The following is a 20,579-nucleotide window of genomic DNA, read 5'->3' on the forward strand; positions in this document are numbered from 1 at the left end:
GCTTGGATTGTGATTCTAGTTGTGAAGCAGCAGCTCAACACCAGCATCCTCCTTCATGTTGGTCAGCTGAGGAGGAGAAGGGAGGCAGAGTACCGTATCGTCATGGCGACAGGACAAGGGAAGGATCATGCTCAGAACGAGCGGAATTCATTCAAAGCGGAAAGAACGTTTACGTGATGGATTTAAAATCAGAATAAACCAGAAACTCACTTTAGATTTAAGTTTAATTTGGATTCAGGTGTTTAAAGGTCATTTTAAAGAGGGTTTCATTTTTATTCTGAATTAAAGGGGAATTAAAACTCATGTAAACGTGGCCAGTGAGACGATGCTCGAGTCGGACGTCTAGTGGTCAATAAAACGAAGTGCGATCAAGACGTGTTTTTCCTCAACCGACTCGCAGCAGTAAAATGTCTCAGTTTCACCATCTGACATGTTGTTTATCTTCTACTGGGGATAAAAGATGACCTGATGAGATTTGGAAATGATTGCTTCTGTTTTTACTTACATGTCAGTGTCCCAGTTGTTTTGGAACTGGATTTGTACACAAGTTTTTAACTGAAACATACCGAGTAACATTCTGAATCTTCTGAAACCTGATGCATGACGGTAAACTGATCCAGATGTGGTGCTCTACTTGGACCTGATGAAGACGACGGGGCTCATTGAAGCGGGGGCGACTTCAGGCTCTGCAGGTCATTGTAGTAAATCTGAGTCCGTCAGAGAGATGCTGTGCTGTGACGGGCCCACCGGACGATAGGAGGAGGATGAAGATGTCACCGTGTGCTCATGTGGAGCCATGCTGGGGCCTCGCAGTAGCAGGGAGGAGGAGGAAGATGAAGGATTAAGGGGCAGGGCAGCAGAAACAGTGTTCACCGACATGTTGCTGAGGAAGCTGCTGGTCCGAGGAGCTGCTGGGTGTCTCTGCTGGTTGCTGGAAGCTGGAACACAGGAGAGACATGTCGTCGTCGTGGAAACATCCTCACACGTCTCATCAGTATTAATCCATTTATCTGACTGATCAGACGCGGCAGCTGAAGGTGTAATACCAATGATGGCCACTAGAGACAGTCTCCACTTCAACCTAAATTTCATTCAATTAAACTTTATTCGTCCCAGAGGGGCAATTTATTATTTTTATATAATCATTCAATGTAAAAATCATACAAAGTGATTCCTGGATTCTTTTCACATTCTGTCTCTCCCAGTTGAAAAGTACCTATAATGAACATTACATCTTTTTAAGTGGGATAACTTGCACAAGCAGAAACCAACAGATTGGACTGAATCTATCTGAAGTCGATACGATCCAAGGAGATGAAACAAACACATTATAAGCGATTAAAGGTGTCATCTTACCACAAGGTGCTGCGATCTGCTGCTGCTGACTGCTGGGAGGAAAACCAGTCTGAGAAAGACCTGCAGCACCTCCATGAGCCTGGATATGAACATGATGAGAAAGTAAAATGATTCAGTATAAAAACAGCTGCACCGAATCAGGACGTTTCTTCTATGAAAGTGAAGATTCAGTCAGGAACAGCTTAATTATTTAGATGTGAACCCTGCAGCAAACCTGAAGTATGCTAACAGACGTGTTGGTGTCCAGGTTATAGCCACAGCCATCACTGACCTGAGCCTGGTTTAGACAGGCCTGGAGTTTCCTCTTTGCCCTCCACCTGGCCACCCTCAGCCGGGTCTTCTCTCGACGCTCACGCACCTTCAACACAACAACCTTCATCAGAACATGGCGCACTTCATGCCGCAGCATGTTTTATGCTTCTGACATTCACCAGATCCGCCAGCAGGGGCTGAGGCAGCGTTTTCTCCAGCTCCCGCCGCCGGTTCAGGTTTCGCCGTCGGAGCTCGTTCCTCCGCAGTTTGTATTCCTCATACAGGCTGAGGTCTTTTGGCCACGGCCGAACCACCTGGCGGGGCGGGACGCTGAGTGGTGCGACGGAGGTGGCGGCCAGGGAGGCGGAAAACTGTGCTGGTCCATCTGAGAGGACAAACAGAGTCTCAGCTCCACCAACACACAAAGAGAAAGGCGTCAATAAATCATTTGGTTCTTGGAAAACCTTTCCATCCACCCTCGGATCAGACATGGCAGATCATGGCAGCACAAGGAAGGTACATCTTACGTACAAGACGAAGCGCTTTACAGAAATCATTAAAACATTACAGCCATGTGCAGAGGAAAGAATAAAACTAGTGCTGGAAAGCTGGGATTAATCACAATTCATCACATTCAAACTAGAAGCACTCAGACAGCGCAGGGTCCGCCAGCCAATTATGCTCATACTAGTACTATAATGGCAAAATGATCCTAAACTTCCCAAAGAATCCCTTAAAAATGCCTGGATCCAGGCTGTGGATCTCTGGGTACCAGTATTTTCCTACTCCAGCACACCTGATTCAGATTAATGGATCTTCTCTTCAAGCTCTTTGCAGCCTGTTAATGAGCCATTCGTTCCAACCAGGCGTATTAAAGAGCAGAAACATCTCCAAGAAGCAGGGAAGGGGTCAGGGGTGTAGCACAAAATTCTGGGTCCTATGTTCAAACCCTCTTGGTGGGCCCCTAAGAAGATGTGATCAAAAGATTTGTCCAGCTCTTTGGCTCAACCAAGTACTGAAGAAGCTGCTGCACTTACAAGATGATGTTGTGTGATGAAATCGTGATCTCATATCTAAACAAAATGACTTACAAAAAACAAAACGAAAAAAAGGACTGCTTATAGCCCTACATGACAGCACCTGGTCCAACTGGACTCCAGCAGTCTGACTACCACTTAATGACGACGTCCATCTTGTTTGAATTCATGCTTGTGTTGTTCTTCCTCTCAGATGCAAGTCGCTTTGGATAAAAGTGTCTGCTAAATGACTGTACAGTCCCTGACAAAAGTCTTGTCGCTTATCCATTTTGTAGAAACAAAAGCTTATAACCTGACTTTAAATTCATCGATTGGTTTTAGAAATGTCTCATATGAAAGCTAAAACCCTCCCAAATTATGCTCAATATACTAAAATAAATTTGCTTCACTGAAGAAAGATTGATCATTTAATGAACACAGAAAGGTCAGATTTTGGCAAGACAAAAGTCTTGTCGCCTACAGAAAATTGAACAAATAATTTACTTCAAATACAAAAATATGTTGCATAACATCAGTGAATTAAGTAGTAGTGCTGTGAGATAGATATTCAGTATCTTGTATGACTTCCATGAGCTTGAAGGACTGCATCCATGCGGTTCGACAATGATTCATACAATTTGTTGATGAAGTCATCAGGAATAGCAAAAAAAGCAGTCTTACATGCCTCCCATAGTTCATCAAGATTCTTTGGTTTTGCCTTCCATGCTTCCTCTTTCATTCTACCCCAGACATGCTCAATGATGTTCATGTCTGGTGACTGGGCTGGCCAGTCCTGGAGCACCTTGATCTTCTTCGCCTTGAGGAACTTTGATGTAGAGATAGAAGTATGTGATGGAGCACCATCCTGCTGCAAAATTTGACCCCGTTTATGGTTGGGAATGTAAGAGGTAGCTAATACTTCTTGATATTTTAGGCTATTGATATTGCCTTCCACCCTGCAAATGTCTCGCACACCCCCATACTGGATGTAACCCCAGACCATGATTTTTCCGCCACCAAACTTAACTGTTTTCTGGGTGAATCTTGGATCCATGCGGGCTCCAGTAGGTCTCCTGCAATATTTGCGGCGGCTGTGATGTAATTCAACCGAGGATTCATCTGAGAAATCCACCTTCTGCCACTTTTCCAGTGTCCATCCTTTTAGCAGGCTGTGGGCCTTGGCAAATGCCACACGGTTTTTTAATTGCCTTTTGTTTAGAGCTGGTTTCTGTGCACTGATTCGACCATGGAGGCCATTTCGAGACAGGATTCTACAAACTGTTCTGGTTGACACAGGAACTTGAGGTGACCAGGCCTGGTGGAGCTCTGCTGCAGTGGAAAAGGGGCTGGCCTTGGATTTTCGAAGCAACAAACGGTCCTCCCGAGCAGTTGTCTTGCGGGGTCTGCCGGACCTGGGCTTGTCAAAAACATCTCCAGTCTTTTCATATCTTTTTCTTATTCTTTGTACTTGACGCTGAGACACATTGAAGGTGTCAGCCACCTCAGCAGTGGATCTGGTCTTCAGCCTCTTGATAATTAACACTTTGGTCTCAGGGTGGATCTTAGGCATGTTGTCAGAGGTCAAGTTGCAGTTGATGTGAAGGTCTGGTGTGCTGGGGTTCTTTTTATACACACCCACTAAGTGATTGATCAGTAACTGATCACAGGTGAGGCTGTAATCTAGGATTGGGTGCATCATATGACAAGGTGACAAGACTTTTGTCTTGCCAAAATCTGACCTTTCTGTGTTCATTAAATGATCAATCTTTCTTCAGTGAAGCAAATTTATTTTAGTATATTGAGCATAATTTGGGAGGGTTTTAGCTTTCATATGAGACATTTCTAAAACCAATCGATGAATTTAAAGTCAGGTTATGAGCTTTTGTTTCTACAAAATGGATAAGCGACAAGACTTTTGTCAGGGACTGTAGAATAGAATAGAATGGAATAGAATAGAATGGAATTATTTCTGGCTCTGAATATGATCTGTGCTGCTTTAAACTGGATCAAATCTGGAAATGTTGAGCTTGGGTTTTTAAAAAGAGCTCATTCGTACGATCTCCATGTCCTGCATTATTTATTAGGCCTGCTGAAGGGATGAGCGACTCATCATGGCTGCAGACAGAATGAATGTTTGTCTTTAGCTTTCCCGGCTCGCGCGTCACCTGCACACACACATCTACTCACACGTGCCCGGGCCTGCTGAGCTGACGGCTGCACCGGGGTTCATCTGGCTCGCTGGAGGTCTGGACCACCCCATCCCCGACCTTTGAGTCTGGAGGAACAGATGATGGCGTTAATGATGCTCAGCAGTCTGTGGTGTCTCTGGATTTTCTTCATAGACAGACAACCATGCAGCATGATACCACCACCACCGTGTTTCACAGCTGGGATAACAGATTTAGAGAATTAAGGGCAACATCAGACCTCACCTCTGACTTTGGAGGATGGTCTTGCTGAACCTGGTAGTCAAGGAGCAGGGTGGTCATCACCTCCTGCTCCTCCTCTGGCTCCTCTTTGATGCAGATCATCTCCTCTTCTTGCTCCTGCTGAGGCTGGACCTCCTGCTTCACCTGCAGGCAATCAGAACTGAGGTGGTCACAACGTTAATGTCTGATAAGCTGATAAAATATGAGACAGAACCTGATGTTATTGTAGAAGATTTGTTTATATTGTTTCATTAATCTAATTTTCTCTATTTAATTTTGTCCCTTCATTTTCTTGTTATTAGTAGAACTAGTTATGAATCAGAAGGGACTTTAAAATGTTTGAATTCAGCTGGTTCTGCAGCTTAATGATGACATTAAAATAATGAAGTATTTATTTACTTTAATCAGATAAAATATAAGTTTGGGATATTTTCTCTAATAAAAAGCATTTTGCTTACTTTCACTGTGCTGGACAACATATAAAGAAAAGCATCATTTTTCAACAACTCTGGAGTTACTAACCAACTTCTACACGTTATAGCAGGTTTCTGCCACTAGAGGGAGTCTCAGAAACTCCCCAAATATAGTTTATGTTGTCAGTAATTACGATACAACTAAATATGATGTATATTGTAGGAAAAAGAAACACTGAAACTGTACAAGATGATTCTAATTATCACTCTATATTTTTAGATATATCAAAATGCAAAGATCATCGCATCTTTCTAGCTGTCCTCAGTGCCATTGAGGAATATTTTTTTTTAATTTAAGCCTAAACATTGTCTTTGTTTTCTTAGAGGGGATGATGATAAATAGTTTTAACATGGACCGTTTTTTACTTCATGCTCATACAGGGGATTTTTCTGCACTGCAATCTGCAATTCTGAACTTCTGGTTCAAGTCAAACAGCAACAGTAGAAACATATAAGAGAGGAACATGTGACTGCTGGGTGTTAACTACAGCCCAGATCTTTGACTCGTAGGTGAACACCAACAGAAACAGCTGATCAGGTTCACCTGTGCAGCAGAAGAGGGCAGCATGGAGCTGTCAGCCAGAGCAGAGACATCTGGCGACAGCGAGGCGGGCGTGGACTGCTGTCCTGCTGCCACAGTTTGGGCTGGACCTGGAGGCGGAGCCGCGGCAGCGTCCAGGTCATCTTCATGAGGAAGCACGGTGACGGTCCACTCACATTCGTCCTCCCGCTCGACACCTCTCCTCTGAGCCGGGTCGGGTTCTGACGGACAGAACAACACTGGACAGAAGACGAGGGTTCAGTGTGGGATGGAGGAGTAGAAATTCAAATGAAAATACAATAAACACACACACACACACACACACACCTGAGCTGCTGTCCAGACATTCTGCAGATGCGTTCATGTTCAGCGTGACAGGCAGCAGCAGATCAGACGAGTCTGAGCCGGCCACGTCCGGAGAACAGCGGGCTCTGACGGCCGGCCTGCTCTCGCTCTGGGAAGAGGTGCATTCTGGGACTACAAACACAGGAAGCAGTGAGACTTGATGAAGGGAAGGACAGAGCAGCCTTAACCCATAAGAGCATGACGTGACATTTTTCTTACATAGTTTCTGAGACATTTTGCTTCAATTTATGGTAAAAACTTTGCTCAAAATCCTGTTGAACACAATCTGATACTCGTCTTCTGTCCCTTAATACAGAGGTCCCCAACCCAGGTCCTCAAGGCCCACTATCCTGCAGGTCTTAGATGTCTCCCTGCTGCAACACACCTGATTCAAATTAATGGCATATGACAAGCTCTGCACAAGTCTGCTAACAAGCCACTTATTTAAATCAGGTGTGTTGAAGCAGGGAGACATCTAAGACCTGCAGGATAGTGGGCCTTGAGGACCAGGGTTGGGGACCTCTGCCTTAATAGATACCCAGAAGCAGAAAACCACATATTTTTAATATACCACATAGTAATAAATGGTAGATCCCCCCCCAAAAAAGTAATTTTTTTGTTTCATTTTGTTAAAGGACCAAATAAAGACCTCATATTAAAAAAATTGGACTTTTCTTACCATTTTTTCATTGGTCGGGCCTTGACGGGTTGAGGCAAGGCAGGTTTATTTAAACTGCTTTACATAAAACATTGCAGCGGCATGGAGAGGAAGCATTAAAGAATACATTAAAAACAAACTTTAAAAAGAAATAAAAGAATTTAAATAAAGACAGAAAAAGCTAAAATAAAATAAGATGAAATGCAAGAAATCTTTAACAGCTGTTCTGGTAAAAGGCAGCAAATAGAAAAGTTTTAATCCTGATTTAAAGCTGAGTTTCGTCAGCTCTGCAGTTTTCTGGGTGTTTGTTCCAGAAACTGAACGCTGCCTCTCCATGTCTAGTTCTGACTCTTGGAACAGGAAGTAGATTTGACCCTGAGGGATCTGGTCGGTTCATAACGTACCAGAAGATCCTGAATAGATTTTTTCCTAAACCATTCAGTGCTTTGTAAACTAACAGCAGGATTTAGAAACCAGGGTAAAGATCTGAGGACTGGAGTTCTACTATTACCCACTTTCTTGAGGACTGGAGTTCCAGGAGCATTCTGGACTAACTGCAGCTCTCTGACGGACTTTATTACCTTGATTGGTCCTCATCAGTGCCCCCTCGGCGCTCCTATGAGCTGAACACGATGGTGTCTGCACACGACTGAAGGTGGGCGGGTGGATGCGGACTAGAGCGGAGGTGGAGGTCCTCTGCTGCAGCTCCTCCTCCACGCCCTGCCGGTAGTATTTGAGCTTCAGCTCGGTGTAGCGCAGCTTGGCCCGGATGTTGTCGTTCTCCTTCTCCTTCAGGGCCTTTTCCCTCTGCAGTGCAGCCATCTCCTTCTTCATCAGCACCACCTGAACTTTTAACTCCTCAAATTTGACGCCGACCACTTTGAGCATCTCAGCCAGCACCGTCTCCACGGCAACGTTCACTGCTCGCTCCACCACGGTCCCCATCTGGCCCCGGATCAGTGACACAGCGATGCTCACATCCATGATGGGAAAGATTTACCTGTAACAACAAATTTGGTTCATGTCCATCAAGCCAAAAACCCTCTAATCTAAAGTGTGTGTGTGTGTGTGTGTGTGTGTGTGTGTATGTATGTATATATATATATATAGATAGACAGATATATAAAAATCTCTCTCTCTCTCTCTCTCTATATATATATATATATATATATATATATATATATATATATATAAAATCATTATGTAAGGAGGTTAGGATATTCAATATCTCAGTGTTATGGTTTTAGAGAACTTTGCATCTATTACTCATTATTTTCCAAAGCCTTAAAGCAATGACTTCCTGGTACTGATGCTAGTCATGTTACTGACGTTCAGACCACTAAGCTCCACTCAGAAATGAGAGGTTGAAAGACTGGTTCTTATCTTTCAGATGGTCATCCGGCAGACTAAATTCACTTCCTAGGAAGAAAAGAGTGTGCGCAAACCACTACAGCAACACTGTGGCTGAAATTAAAACGAGAGGACTGCAAACAGAAAAGGTTTTGTTGTGTAAAGTTAAGGTCTACTTGCCGTTTATAATGCATATGATGATCATACATTTTTAACTTTATAATTAAGAAATGTATTAAACGACCCACTGTTTCATAGCATGAAAATGTAGGTGAAAGAGATGTAATTAAATTAATATTATTACTTTGTAAAATAAATTTTAACATGTTTAAGATTCCATAACGGCAGAATAAACTGAGCTGCCAGAAAAGTGGAAGGAAGAAAGGAAGAGATAGATAGATAGATAGATAGATAGATAGATAGATAGATAGATAGATAGATAGATAGATAGATAGATAGATAGATAAACTGTGAATATGTTTATATTTCTCTTCAAAGCAGCCCCATTTTGTTGTAATATTCAAAGCGTCGTGAAGACATAGCCACACCAATGACGACAACAAATCAGTTCTAATCAGGTGGGACAACGTTAAAACCAGATGTACTGAGTCAGGTTAGCTAACAGCTTTAGCAGCATTTTTCTATCCTTCTGCTTGTTACTGGAAGTGATAACAGGAATCAGCTAATTGGTGGACATTAGAGAAAGAATACAGAAGGTACTAGAACGCATTACTCACCGTGGCCGCTATTGTTATTAGCCTGTTAGCATTAGCTGCGAATTACCCAACGAAATAACTACCGATTAAAATTAAACTCTAACACCAGTTTCACCGTTAAGACAAAGAACTTCTAGTTTACAAAGCCCAACTTAGAACTGAAGAGAAGTTACCAATGCCATTTTAAACAAAGTCTAAAGTACATTTTCAGCTATGGTTTGCTTTAGAGTTACAACTGAAGTTTATCCGAGGTCCTTTATTCTTCTGTCTCACAAGGCAATACGCGTTCAGGATGCGCTTCCGCCCCCTACCGCTCCGGAAGAATAATGACACAGTTAATACAGCGTAGTGCTAAATTATTTAATTGTTATTTAATCACACCGAATCAGTACTGTATTGTCGGTATCTAACTGTTATAGTTTATGTTACCTGAGCCTATGGAGCTACTTTTTTAAAGGATTTATTAACAAAAACATTGGTGTGACTAGCCCCCCAAAGAACTACAGAACAGCACGTGATTTTACGGCAGTCAGTACCGTCATACGGCAGCGGAAAGCGTTACAGCCGAAGTAAACATGTGGATAGTTTATTAGCCGGAAAAAGGTACGAAAACACGCATACTTTTTGTGCATTGTAAAGAGAATAATTGCATGATTAATTATGACCGATGAGATTTTGCTCTCAAGACGTTTTCCGAGTTTACGCGGTTAGCTTAGCTTATTCTTAGCTTAGATTAGCTGCGTTCATTAACGCGACTCCCTGTCAGGTAATCATCAACTGGAAGATGTTAGTCATGGCAAAAATATAATCATGAGCTCAGTAACGGCAACAAACATTCAGATCAAATATTGTTGATTTTTATACAGTCTGTTTTATAGCTTCATAGCTAATAAATGCCGAGTAGATAAGATGCAAATGTCAGGTATCTAAAGTTAAATGGAAATTTGCTGATGATGTGCTGTTGTTTGGATATTGTTATGCATGTCCTTTTCTGCCTGTGTGATCCAAAAGGTTGTTGTTTAACTTTAGGGATGGATCAACTCCTGGGAAAACTTCCAGGGGTCTAAAAGAGCAGGTTTATGACTTGATTTTACACAAATTAAATTCAACATCAGCTATATTAGGCTATGACAAAAGAAACCATGTTACTCAGGTACCATGAGGCTGCAAACAGCAGTATTTATTTAATTGTTAAATCAACAATAGTTTTTTTTAAATCAGTAGGCTATGTCATCAAAGTAAGAATCAACCTAATTAAGAGTGAGAAGCAAAGTGAAAGTAATCCCATTGCTCTTCCTTTCCATGCGTTACCTAAAATTTCAGTAACATAAAGTTGAACTTGTTCAAATTTCTTTTGCAAATCTTATTTAGGAATATTTTATCCACTGACAATAATAAGGCAACCAGTAATTTAATTGCTAGTTTTTTTTTTTTTGAGGAAAATATCTGTATAAAATTTAAATTTACACAGAGCTCTTTCCTTATTCCCAGTTTATGCATCCCCAGTTCCTTTGTTTGCATCACCTCACCAAGATTCAAGATTCTTTATTTGACATTATACAAGTGCAGGACACAAGTACAACAAAATGTATTCCAGTTCAACCCGTCCATCAGCTGAGTTCATGATGAAAAGGAGGAGAGAGGAAATGAGTTTATAGAAATGAGGCTTTATTGTTTTGGTGACATGAGTAAAATCTGCAGCGTGTCGCGGATGAATTCAGTTTGCAGGGTTGGAAAGTACCTGATGCTCCCTTTTAAAAGCATCATCTCCCTGAGACACCCATCAGATTACAGGGAAGTTGATCTCTGGCTCACACACAGAGGAAGATGAAGATGAAGATGAGCAGGGACAAAATGGACAAATGAGACTAAGATCAAATGAAATGAGAAACTTCTAATCCAGTGATTTAGCACCACCTAGTGGCAGCTGCAGGTATCTAAACAGGAGAAGACGTAAGAAAATTATTTAATTACTAATAATTGTGATCCTTTGTTATGATTAACATGTTATTTTGAGGGCTAAAGTTTAGCTTTTGTAGAGGTTTGTGACCAAGATAAAGTGATGAACAGCAGATAAATATAATATTTGACTGAATGAATACGCGTCAGTAAGGCCTAATAAACAGGACTATAAATAACTTTCTAATCTATCAGTGCTGGCCAGAATCCTTGAAGCTCTTGTGAGTGAGCAAGGAAAGGAGTTTTATATTCCTTTGCCATCTAATGGCAAATATCAATCAGGCTCCAGGAAAGAAAAAAAACAAAAAACAAACCATCACAGCTGCAGTGAAGGTGGTAAAAGATGTCATTGTTGCACTCGACAAAAAGCAGCATTGTGCATCACTTTTTATTCATTTGTCTAGAGTGTTTGATAAATTTGACCATGATATTTAAAACGTAGACTCCATTCAGAGCACGCAGTGGTTTGGTTCATAAATGTTCTCAGTTACAGAACTCAGATATGATGATCTCTGTTCGGAGCTTTGTTTCTGTCTATAAAGGGGTACCACAGGGTTCTGTATTAGGTCCTCTGTTATTCAGTATTTATATTAGGAAAGGCAGTTTGTTTGTATAGCACATTTCATGTACAGGACAATTCAAAGTGCTTTACATAAAACAAAGACATTACAGATATTTAGAAATAGTAAAAGGCATCAACACATAATCACAATAAAATAATAAATTACATTAAAATGATTAAAAGCAAGATAAGTTAAAAAAAAAAAAAGTTAACATGCAGATTTCATGCATGGGGCATGAAAAAAGAAATGTTTTTAACTTGGATTTAAAAATGTCTACATTTGGTGAAAGTTTAATCTCCACTGGCAGTTTGTTCCACTTGTTTGCAGCATAACAGCTAAATGCTGCTTCTCCATGTTTAGTCTGGACTCTGGTCTGGACTAGTTGACCAGAGTCTTTGGATCTAAGAGCTCTGCTAGGTTTATATTCTCTGAACATATCACAGATGTATTCTGGGCCTAAACCATTCTGGGATTTGTAAACAAGCAGAAGGGTTTTAAAATCTATTCTGTGACTGACTGGAAGCCAGTGTAAAGATTTTAAAACTGGTGTGATGTGTTCAGATCTCTTAGTCCTGGTTAAAACTCTAGTAGCAGCATTCTGGATGAGCTGCATGGATGAGTTTCTCTTGGTCTTTCTGGGAGACTAAACTTTTAATTCTGTTGATGTTTCTGAGCTGGTAAAAAACTTCTTAGTGAAGCTTTGATGTGGCTGCTGAAAGTCAGGTCTGAGTCTAGCAACACTCCCAGGTTACGAACTTGGTTGGTGATTTTAAGAGCCCGAGTCTCCAGGTGTTTACCAATGCTGACCCTCTTCTCTTTGCTACCAAACAGAATAATCTCAGTTTTGTCTTCATTTAATTGTAGGAAATTCTCCCTCATCCAGGTGTTTATTTGCTCCAGACACTGAAACAATAAGTCTATTGGACTGCAGTCACCTGGTGACAGAGACACATAAAGTTGTGTATCATCTGCATAACTTAATCTCTTTGCACTAATACGTTCATTTTACCAGCCCTAGTTTTTTCACATTGGCTTCGACTTCTGTAGGATCGAAATACTGAGTAGAAGTACCCCCACATAGTATCGGACCGATACTGGTAGCTGCATCACTACACTGTACGCCAGGCTTCCCTTTTAGTACAGACTCGAAGCTGTGGATCCACCAGTGGGATTTATACTCTCTCTGAAGGAGAAATCCCTGGTATACTTTCATATATAAGGCGATACTCAGATTACTGCCGACCTACTTGTGTTCCTTAGTTGTTCAGAGACATGCTGATTCCAACTTCTGTTGCTTCCTGTCCCATATCCTCGTTTTTCCCTTCTGCAGTGTGTGGCCGGAGGTGGTCTCACTCCTGGCCACTATATGGCACTATGCCAGTTGTGCCAACCACCTTGTAATTAGTGGGTGGTGCCTTGGCTGCTTTAAAAGCGGAAGTATTGGGCTCCTTGGATCTCCTTCTTCCGATCTCCTGTGGTGGCTGCGGCCCGGCGTGGCCGCATGTTGTTTGTATGTGTCATCAGCGGGGCTGAAGTCTGTCAGCGCAGCGTGGTTGGCTGCTGGGCGGCGAGGACAGTGATGCCGGATCCTGGGCGCACCGCTGAGTGTCTGCCCTGGTATGTGTTGTCGCATGTGTTGTCTGCCTTCCGCACGGTCTCCCGCTTACTTTCTTCATGCACCTTTTTCTCGCAGAGAGCTGCATATCGAGGCATAAGGCAAAGCCTGTGTCTGCTTCATTTCCGGGATAGTATATTGACTCCAAATAAGTGGTATGTATAATGGATGGCTCATTTAGATCCTTGATGATTAATTTCATTAAGATTAATTTGTTTGCCTTTTCAGAGGCGCCAGATCTGGGCCGGTACAGTCGCCACACCTTGGAGGCCTGCTGCTGCTTGGGCTCTTGCTTTCTGTTATTATTAATGGACATTTCGTTCCTGCTGTTTCTGGCTCGGCGGTGCACTGATGCGCCGTTGGTCAGCTGACCGGATCACCGCGTGAGCGGTGTTGATTCATGAAAGACTCTTAGCCAAGGAGATATTCACCTAACCTTGTTTCTTTCCAGATTTCCGCGGCTGTTTTATTGTATTTTCTTCTATTCTTATTGCATGTTTATTGATTTTCATGTTTATTTGGTCTGCGTTATTTAAGGTTCTGTGCCTGAGGTTATAAAATTGTTTTTCTTGTCCCATCAGGCGCCGGGTGCTCTCAGGGTAGTGAAGTTCCCGGTGGTGGTGTTCCTTCACGATCCTCCTTTTTTTTTTTGCAGTGTTGTGGATGTGTGCGTGTGTGATAACACGGGTGAGTAGTGAAAGTTTTGTCCCACTTCTGGCCGTTCACAACCCGTCTAGCGAGCCCCGGCCCTGGTGCAGTCTTTTCCTTGTGCCTCAGCCTGTTTTATTAGCGGACCCAGTGCATGTGTGTTTATTTTAATTTGATTGTATAAGAATAAAGTGTATATTTTTATAGTAAGACGTGTCTGGCCTGTGGCATTTTAAAAAGATCCTCTCATTACATTCTGGCGTTGTCGGCAGGACTGTTGGCGTCCCCTTGTCTTGTGCAGGTTGTCCGGGGCACAGTGTATATTCCTGTGGTCAACGTTGGAACCACCGAGACCCTTCTCTACCCACGGACGTTTCTTGGCACCCTAGGGGTGGCTGAAGTTGTCAGTCTACCAGCAGGTGTGACTGAAGTGGGGCCCACAGTTGCTACAGTTTCCTCACAAACTGCGGCTCCGTCAGTACAAAATAGGATAGAGTCACTTAACCTATCAGCATTAACTGAGCTGGAGCAGGCTAACGCCAAAGCTTTGTTACATCGGTACCGTGATGTCTTTTCAGCCCGTGATGGTGATCTGGGCTGCACTAAGCTTCTTTCCCATGACATTCCTTTGCTGGATGATGTCCCAGTCCGGCAGAGATACCGGCGTATCCCTCCCTCGGATTACGAAGCCGTAAAGGCCCACATTAACCAGCTTCTTGAATCTCAGGTCATTGCAGAGAGCAGTAGTCCCTATGCATCCCCAATTGTTCTGGTCCGCAAGAAAGACGGGAGCCTGCGCTTGTGTGTTGATTATCGTCTCCTTAACAGCAAGACCAGGAAGGATTCTTTCCCTCTGCCCCGCATTGAGGAGAGCTTGGATGCACTTTTTGGGGCCTGTTGGTTCTCTACACTGGATTTGGCCAGTGGCTATAACCAGGTACCAGTTTCAGTGGGGGACCGACCCAAAACCGCTTTCTGCACTCCTTTTGGGCTTTTTGAGTTCAATCGCATGCCCTTTGGCTTGTGCAATGCCCCGAGCACTTTCCAGCGGCTGATGCAGAGGATGTTTGGAGACCAGCAGAATGAATCTGTGCTGTTGTATCTCGATGACATTGTCGTCTATTCATCTTCTGTTGAACAACATCTGCAGCGACTGGAAATGGTGCTTGGTCGGCTCCATGCAGAAGGGCTGAAGGCAAAGCTGGAAAAGTGTGCATTTTTCCAAAGGGAAGTGAGCTACTTGGGGCATGTCATTTCCAGCCAGGGGGTGTCCACCGACCCCAAGAAAATTGAGGCCGTGGCTAATTGGCGACGCCCTGCTCATATCTCAGAGCTAGGCTCCTTTTTGGGCTTCGCCAGCTACTATCGGCGTTTTGTTGAGGGATTTGCTCAGTGGGCAGGGCAGTTACATCAGTTGGTGGCGCAACTGGGGGGTACCAGAGCCAGGGCCAAATCAGGGCAGGCTTTTGGTGCTGCCTGGACCCCTCAGTGTGAGGAGAGTTTTGAGGCTTTGAAGTCGAAGTTGGTTTCAGCACCGGTACTAACATATGCAGACTTCTCACGCCCTTTCATTTTAGAGATTGACGCTAGCCATAATGGTCTCGGGGCCGTTCTTTCACAGGAGACAGACCAGGGTGTGAGGCCGGTGGCTTACGCCAGCAGGAGGCTGCGGCCCACGGAGTGTAATATGTTGAACTACAGCTCCATGAAGTTGGAGTTTTTGGCGCTGAAATGGGCCATGACAGAAAAGTTTCGGGAATATCTGCTGGGGCATAAGTGTACAGTGTACACCGATAACAACCCGTTAAGCCACCTTCAGTCCGCCAAACTTGGGGCTACTGAGCAGCGTTGGGCGGCCCAACTGGCTGCCTTCGATTTTGATATCAAGTATCGCTCAGGCCGTGTCAATCGTAACGCGGATGCTCTTTCAAGGCAATACATTCCTGGTTCTCAGGTTGTATTGGAATCCTTGCCTGGGACAGCGGTCCCCATTGGCCTTTTGCAGGCTCCGTCTGTACACCCTGTGACAAATGCTACTCAAGCAGTAGTTTCTGCTCTCCCGTCCCACTCTACTGTTGATCTGTGCTCCTTACAAGAGGCAGATCCTGTTCTGAAGGAGGTCCTACCCTTTTGGCGGCGGAGAGTTCCACCTACCTGGGCTGAGAGGCAGAAACTCTCGAAGTCTTCGATTGCGCTTTTGCGCCAATGGGACCGTCTTGTGGAGGAAGATGGTGTTCTCTTCCGCCGAGTCTTTCGTCCAGATGGGGGAGAAGAAATTCTCCAGTTGATCTTACCTGCAGTCCTCAAGCAGGAGACATTGCATTCGCTCCACCAACAGCATGGTCACCAGGGCATTGAGCGTACTGCTGATTTGGTTCGGCAGCGTTGCTATTGGCCAGGAATGTCTTCAGACATAAAGCAGTGGGTCCTGGGATGTGAGCGTTGCCAGGTTGCTAAGGACGCTGGGCAGGGATCCCATAGCTTTATGGGCCATTTGCTCGCTTCCCAGCCAAACGAGATCCTAGCTATGGATTTTACTTTACTGGAGCCCTCTCGGACTGGGTATGAGAATGTCTTGGTCATGACTGATGTGTTCACTAAGTTTACAGTGGCTGTCCCTACACGAGATCAACGAGCCTCTACTGTGGCCCAGGTCTTGATAAATGAGTGGTTTTACAGGTTCGGGATCCCATCCCGTCTTCATTCCGACCAAGGAAGGTGTTTTGAGAGTTCATTGATCCACCAGCTTTGCCTCCTGTACGGGGTTTCAAGGTCCCGTACAACCCCATACCATCCTTCAGGTAATGGGCAGTGTGAGCGCTTCAACCGAACTCTGCATAATCTTCTACGCACACTTCCATCATCGCGGAAACGTGATTGGGCTTCTTGTTTACCTCAGGTGTTGTTTTGTTATAACACCACTCCTCATCAGAGTACTGGTGAGTCTCCATTCTATCTTATGTTTGGACAGGAACCTCGGCTTCCTGTTGATTTCCTGATGGGTCGTGTTGCGGATCCGGTGCCGGGTGGGGTACAGGACTGGGTGGCTGAGCATCAAGCCAGACTGCGTGTCGCTTTTGAGGGGGCCCGTGGACGCTTGGTAGCAGCTGCGGAGCAACGAAAGGAGCGACATGATCGTCGGGTGCGAAATGCACCTTTGACAGTCGGCCAACAAGTGTATATAAGGGACCATAGTGGGAGGGGGCGCCAGAAAATCCAGGACCTCTGGAGTTCTGTTATTCATGAGGTTGTTAAAGCCCCAGCTGGTGATGGAGCTGTGTATGCAGTCGCTCCTGCGAAGGAGCTGCACAAGGTCAGAAATGTGCACCGCGACATGTTAAAGGCAGTTGTTTTGCCGGAAATGGCTGCTCCATTGCTGCGGTTGCCTGTCCCGCTTTCTCCAACAGCGGAGGGCGATGAGCCCTGCAGTGAGAATGACTTGTGCCTTTTGGTTTCTGGAACACCTGCTTTACCACCGCCATCTGGTCCAGGGGTCTCTAGTAACATCCTTTCCCCAGTACCTTCAGTTGGCCAGTACGGACCCGATCCATACGTGAGACAGGTCCCGAATACATCTGTTCAGGACTGTCCTCTTCCTCCATCGCCATCTCAAGCTGGCCAGTCAAGGGAACTACCTCTTCGGCGGACGGCTCGTTCCACAGCAGGTCGCCATACAAATGTCCATCATCTTCCTCGGGCTATTGACCAGAGTGGACAGGCGACTGGTGAGACCTAGACTGGCCACCTAACACTTGGTTGTAGTCCTATTTGTTTGAGGGTAGGCTAATTTTATTCGTCGGGTCGACGATACAAAAGTGGGGGGTAAATGTGGCCGGAGGTGGTCTCACTCCTGGCCACTATATGGCACTGTGCCAGTTGTGCCAACCACCTTGTAATTAGTGGGTGGTGCCTTGGCTGCTTTAAAAGCGGAAGTATTGGGCTCCTTGGATCTCCTTCTTCCGATCTCCTGTGGTGGCTGCGGCCCGGCGTGGCCGCATGTTGTTTGTATGTGTCATCAGCGGGGCTGAAGTCTGTCAGCGCAGCGTGGTTGGCTGCTGGGCGGCGAGGACAGTGATGCCGGATCCTGGGCGCACCGCTGAGTGTCTGCCCTGGTATGTGTTGTCGCATGTGTTGTCTGCCTTCCGCACGGTCTCCCGCTTACTTTCTTCATGCACCTTTTTCTCGCAGAGAGCTGCATATCGAGGCATAAGGCAAAGCCTGTGTCTGCTTCATTTCCGGGATAGTATATTGACTCCAAATAAGTGGTATGTATAATGGATGGCTCATTTAGATCCTTGATGATTAATTTCATTGTGATTAATTTGTTTGCCTTTTCAGAGGCGCCAGATCTGGGCCGGTACAGTCGCCACACCTTGGAGGCCTGCTGCTGCTTGGGCTCTTGCTTTCTGTTATTATTAATGGACATTTCGTTCCTGCTGTTTCTGGCTCGGCGGTGCACTGATGCGCCGTTGGTCAGCTGACCGGATCACCGCGTGAGCGGTGTTGATTCATGAAAGACTCTTAGCCAAGGAGATATTCACCTAACCTTGTTTCTTTCCAGATTTCCGCGGCTGTTTTATTGTATTTTCTTCTATTCTTATTGCATGTTTATTGATTTTCATGTTTATTTGGTCTGCGTTATTTAAGGTTCTGTGCCTGAGGTTATAAAATTGTTTTTCTTGTCCCATCAGGCGCCGGGTGCTCTCAGGGTAGTGAAGTTCCCGGTGGTGGTGTTCCTTCACGATCCTCCTTTTTTTTTTTGCAGTGTTGTGGATGTGTGCGTGTGTGATAACACGGGTGAGTAGTGAAAGTTTTGTCCCACTTCTGGCCGTTCACAACCCGTCTAGCGAGCCCCGGCCCTGGTGCAGTCTTTTCCTTGTGCCTCAGCCTGTTTTATTAGCGGACCCAGTGCATGTGTGTTTATTTTAATTTGATTGTATAAGAATAAAGTGTATATTTTTATAGTAAGACGTGTCTGGCCTGTGGCATTTTAAAAAGATCCTCTCATTACAAGTGGAAACTGCCTGAGCTGATTTCATTTAGTGCCTTTAAATCCAAACCGAGTTCTCCAGTTCAAACCACTGAAACATTTGCTTTTGTTTTTTTTCTTCTCTTATTTGTGTGTAAACTGTGTAAATGTTGTATTTGCTGCTTAAATCTGCCGGGACTCTCCTCTTCTTCGTCTTATTATTCTTCTTCGTCTTCTTCTTCTTCTTCTTCTTCTTCTTCTTCTTATTATTATTATTATTATTATTATTATTATGTGGTTTTTGTGTGTGCAGATGGAGAACTACAGTAAAGCTCGGACCGTGGAGCAGCCGTCCGTCTGTCCGTTCACCGGCCTCTCCGCCAACACACCCGAGATCCTGGTCAGAGATGGCAGCAAGATCCGCAACCTGCTGCGCTTCGCCCTGAGCCGCATGGAGGCCAAACCCCGGGGATCCGAGGAGGAGGGACGGCCCACAGCCGAGGACGGACACCAGGAGGGACAGCAGGGTGCACCGGGCCGGCCGCCCTGCAAGCAGGTGGTCTTCACCGCCAGCGGGAAGGGCGTCTCCAAAGCCATCACGTGTGCGGAGATTGTGAAGCGGCGCGTGAAAGGACTCCACCAGCTCACCAGGCTGCTGTACGGCACCGTGGTGGAGGTGTGGGAGCCGCTGGAGCCCGCCGCCGGCCTCGACAGCCTCAACGTCAGCAGGAACCTGCCTGCCATCTGGATCCTGCTCTCCAAAGAGCCGCTGGACTGCAGCCAGCCGGGATACCAGGCGCCCGGCTGCTACGACGCCCTGTGGGCTCAGACTGCCAGCCGGGAGGAGGGCGGCGGGCTGGCAGGACAGAAACCTGGGCACCGGAGGAAGCGAGGAGGAGGAGGAGGCAGCAGAGGGAAGGGACCTCACCGTCAGACTGGACGGTCCAGAGAACCGGTGAAAGGACAGAGCTGATTTAGACGGAAACCTGCAGCTGCTTCTGTTCCACGTTTTTAGTTTTACTTTAACAGCCTGAATTCAAATGTTCATTTTTTCAGTTTCTACTGACCTTCATTAAAAGCTGTTTGTGTTTATTTTTGTCTGCATCGACATGTTCATCTTCCGATGCCTGAAGCTTTACGTTGAACCCTCCGAAAGACTCGCCGTTTGTTGTAAACTGTTTTATTTTTGCCATCATCTCGTAAGATAAATTCATCTTACATCTCACAAGCGGCCATGAACATGTGAGATGAAGCCGAAGTCTGTACATCAGCTTCTGTAAGATGTGAGAAACAGTCGCTTCATTCTGAGCATGAACAGAGAAGATGTGGCTGGAATAAAGATTTCTTTCAAACTTTGGTTTTTACTGGTGAATCAGGACATTTCCAGCATAAAATGGTTAAATGTCTCAGTTTCAACATCTGTTTATTGTTGACTGGAATAAAATATGAGTTGATGAGATTTAGAAATTATTTTATTTTATTTTATTTAACCTTTATTTAGCCAGGTAAAAAATGTTTGAGAACCAGTTCTCGTTTGCAAACATGACCTGGCCAAGAGGCCCCAGCAGGAATAAATAACGTACATACATAGAAACATACAACTGTGCATACACAAGAAACACAATACAACAATACAAAAAATACACCTAACAACGCAGCGCAAGTACAAATATATAAAAATGAAAGGGG

The 20,579-nt window shown here is 44.7% G+C and overlaps 2 protein-coding genes across 6 annotated transcripts; one reads left to right on the top strand and one right to left on the bottom strand.

The window, feature by feature from the left end:
• Positions 1–480: 480 nt before the first annotated feature.
• Positions 481–9,397, bottom strand: si:ch211-67e16.4. Its single transcript, XM_042001050.1, has 10 exons — positions 9,158–9,397; positions 7,652–8,070; positions 6,395–6,544; positions 6,071–6,306; positions 5,057–5,197; positions 4,812–4,899; positions 1,788–1,993; positions 1,628–1,714; positions 1,357–1,435; positions 481–938 (listed from the first exon to the last, which is right to left on the bottom strand). The coding sequence occupies exons 2-10, from the start codon at positions 8,052–8,054 to the stop codon at positions 694–696; spliced, it is 1,635 nt and encodes a 544-aa protein (XP_041856984.1). The 5' UTR covers positions 8,055–8,070; positions 9,158–9,397; the 3' UTR covers positions 481–693.
• Positions 9,014–20,342, top strand: rpp25l (ribonuclease P/MRP 25 subunit-like). 5 transcript variants are annotated; one of them, XM_042001057.1, is made up of 2 exons: positions 9,014–9,033; positions 19,204–20,342. In XM_042001057.1, exon 2 carries the CDS (start codon positions 19,204–19,206, stop codon positions 19,861–19,863), a length of 660 nt encoding a protein of 219 aa, XP_041856991.1. In that variant the 5' UTR covers positions 9,014–9,033; the 3' UTR covers positions 19,864–20,342. The 5 variants fall into 5 exon arrangements, 4 of the variants coding, with proteins under 4 accessions (XP_041856991.1, XP_041856989.1, XP_041856990.1 ...); XR_006012184.1 differs by lacking the exons at positions 9,014–9,033; positions 19,204–20,342 and adding exons at positions 9,680–9,739; positions 13,855–13,963; XM_042001055.1 differs by lacking the exon at positions 9,014–9,033 and adding an exon at positions 9,683–9,739.
• Positions 20,343–20,579: the final 237 nt, after the last annotated feature.

Source organism: Melanotaenia boesemani, chromosome 12 (genome assembly GCF_017639745.1).
Source record: "Melanotaenia boesemani isolate fMelBoe1 chromosome 12, fMelBoe1.pri, whole genome shotgun sequence".
NCBI classification, from domain to species: Eukaryota; Metazoa; Chordata; class Actinopteri; order Atheriniformes; family Melanotaeniidae; genus Melanotaenia; species Melanotaenia boesemani.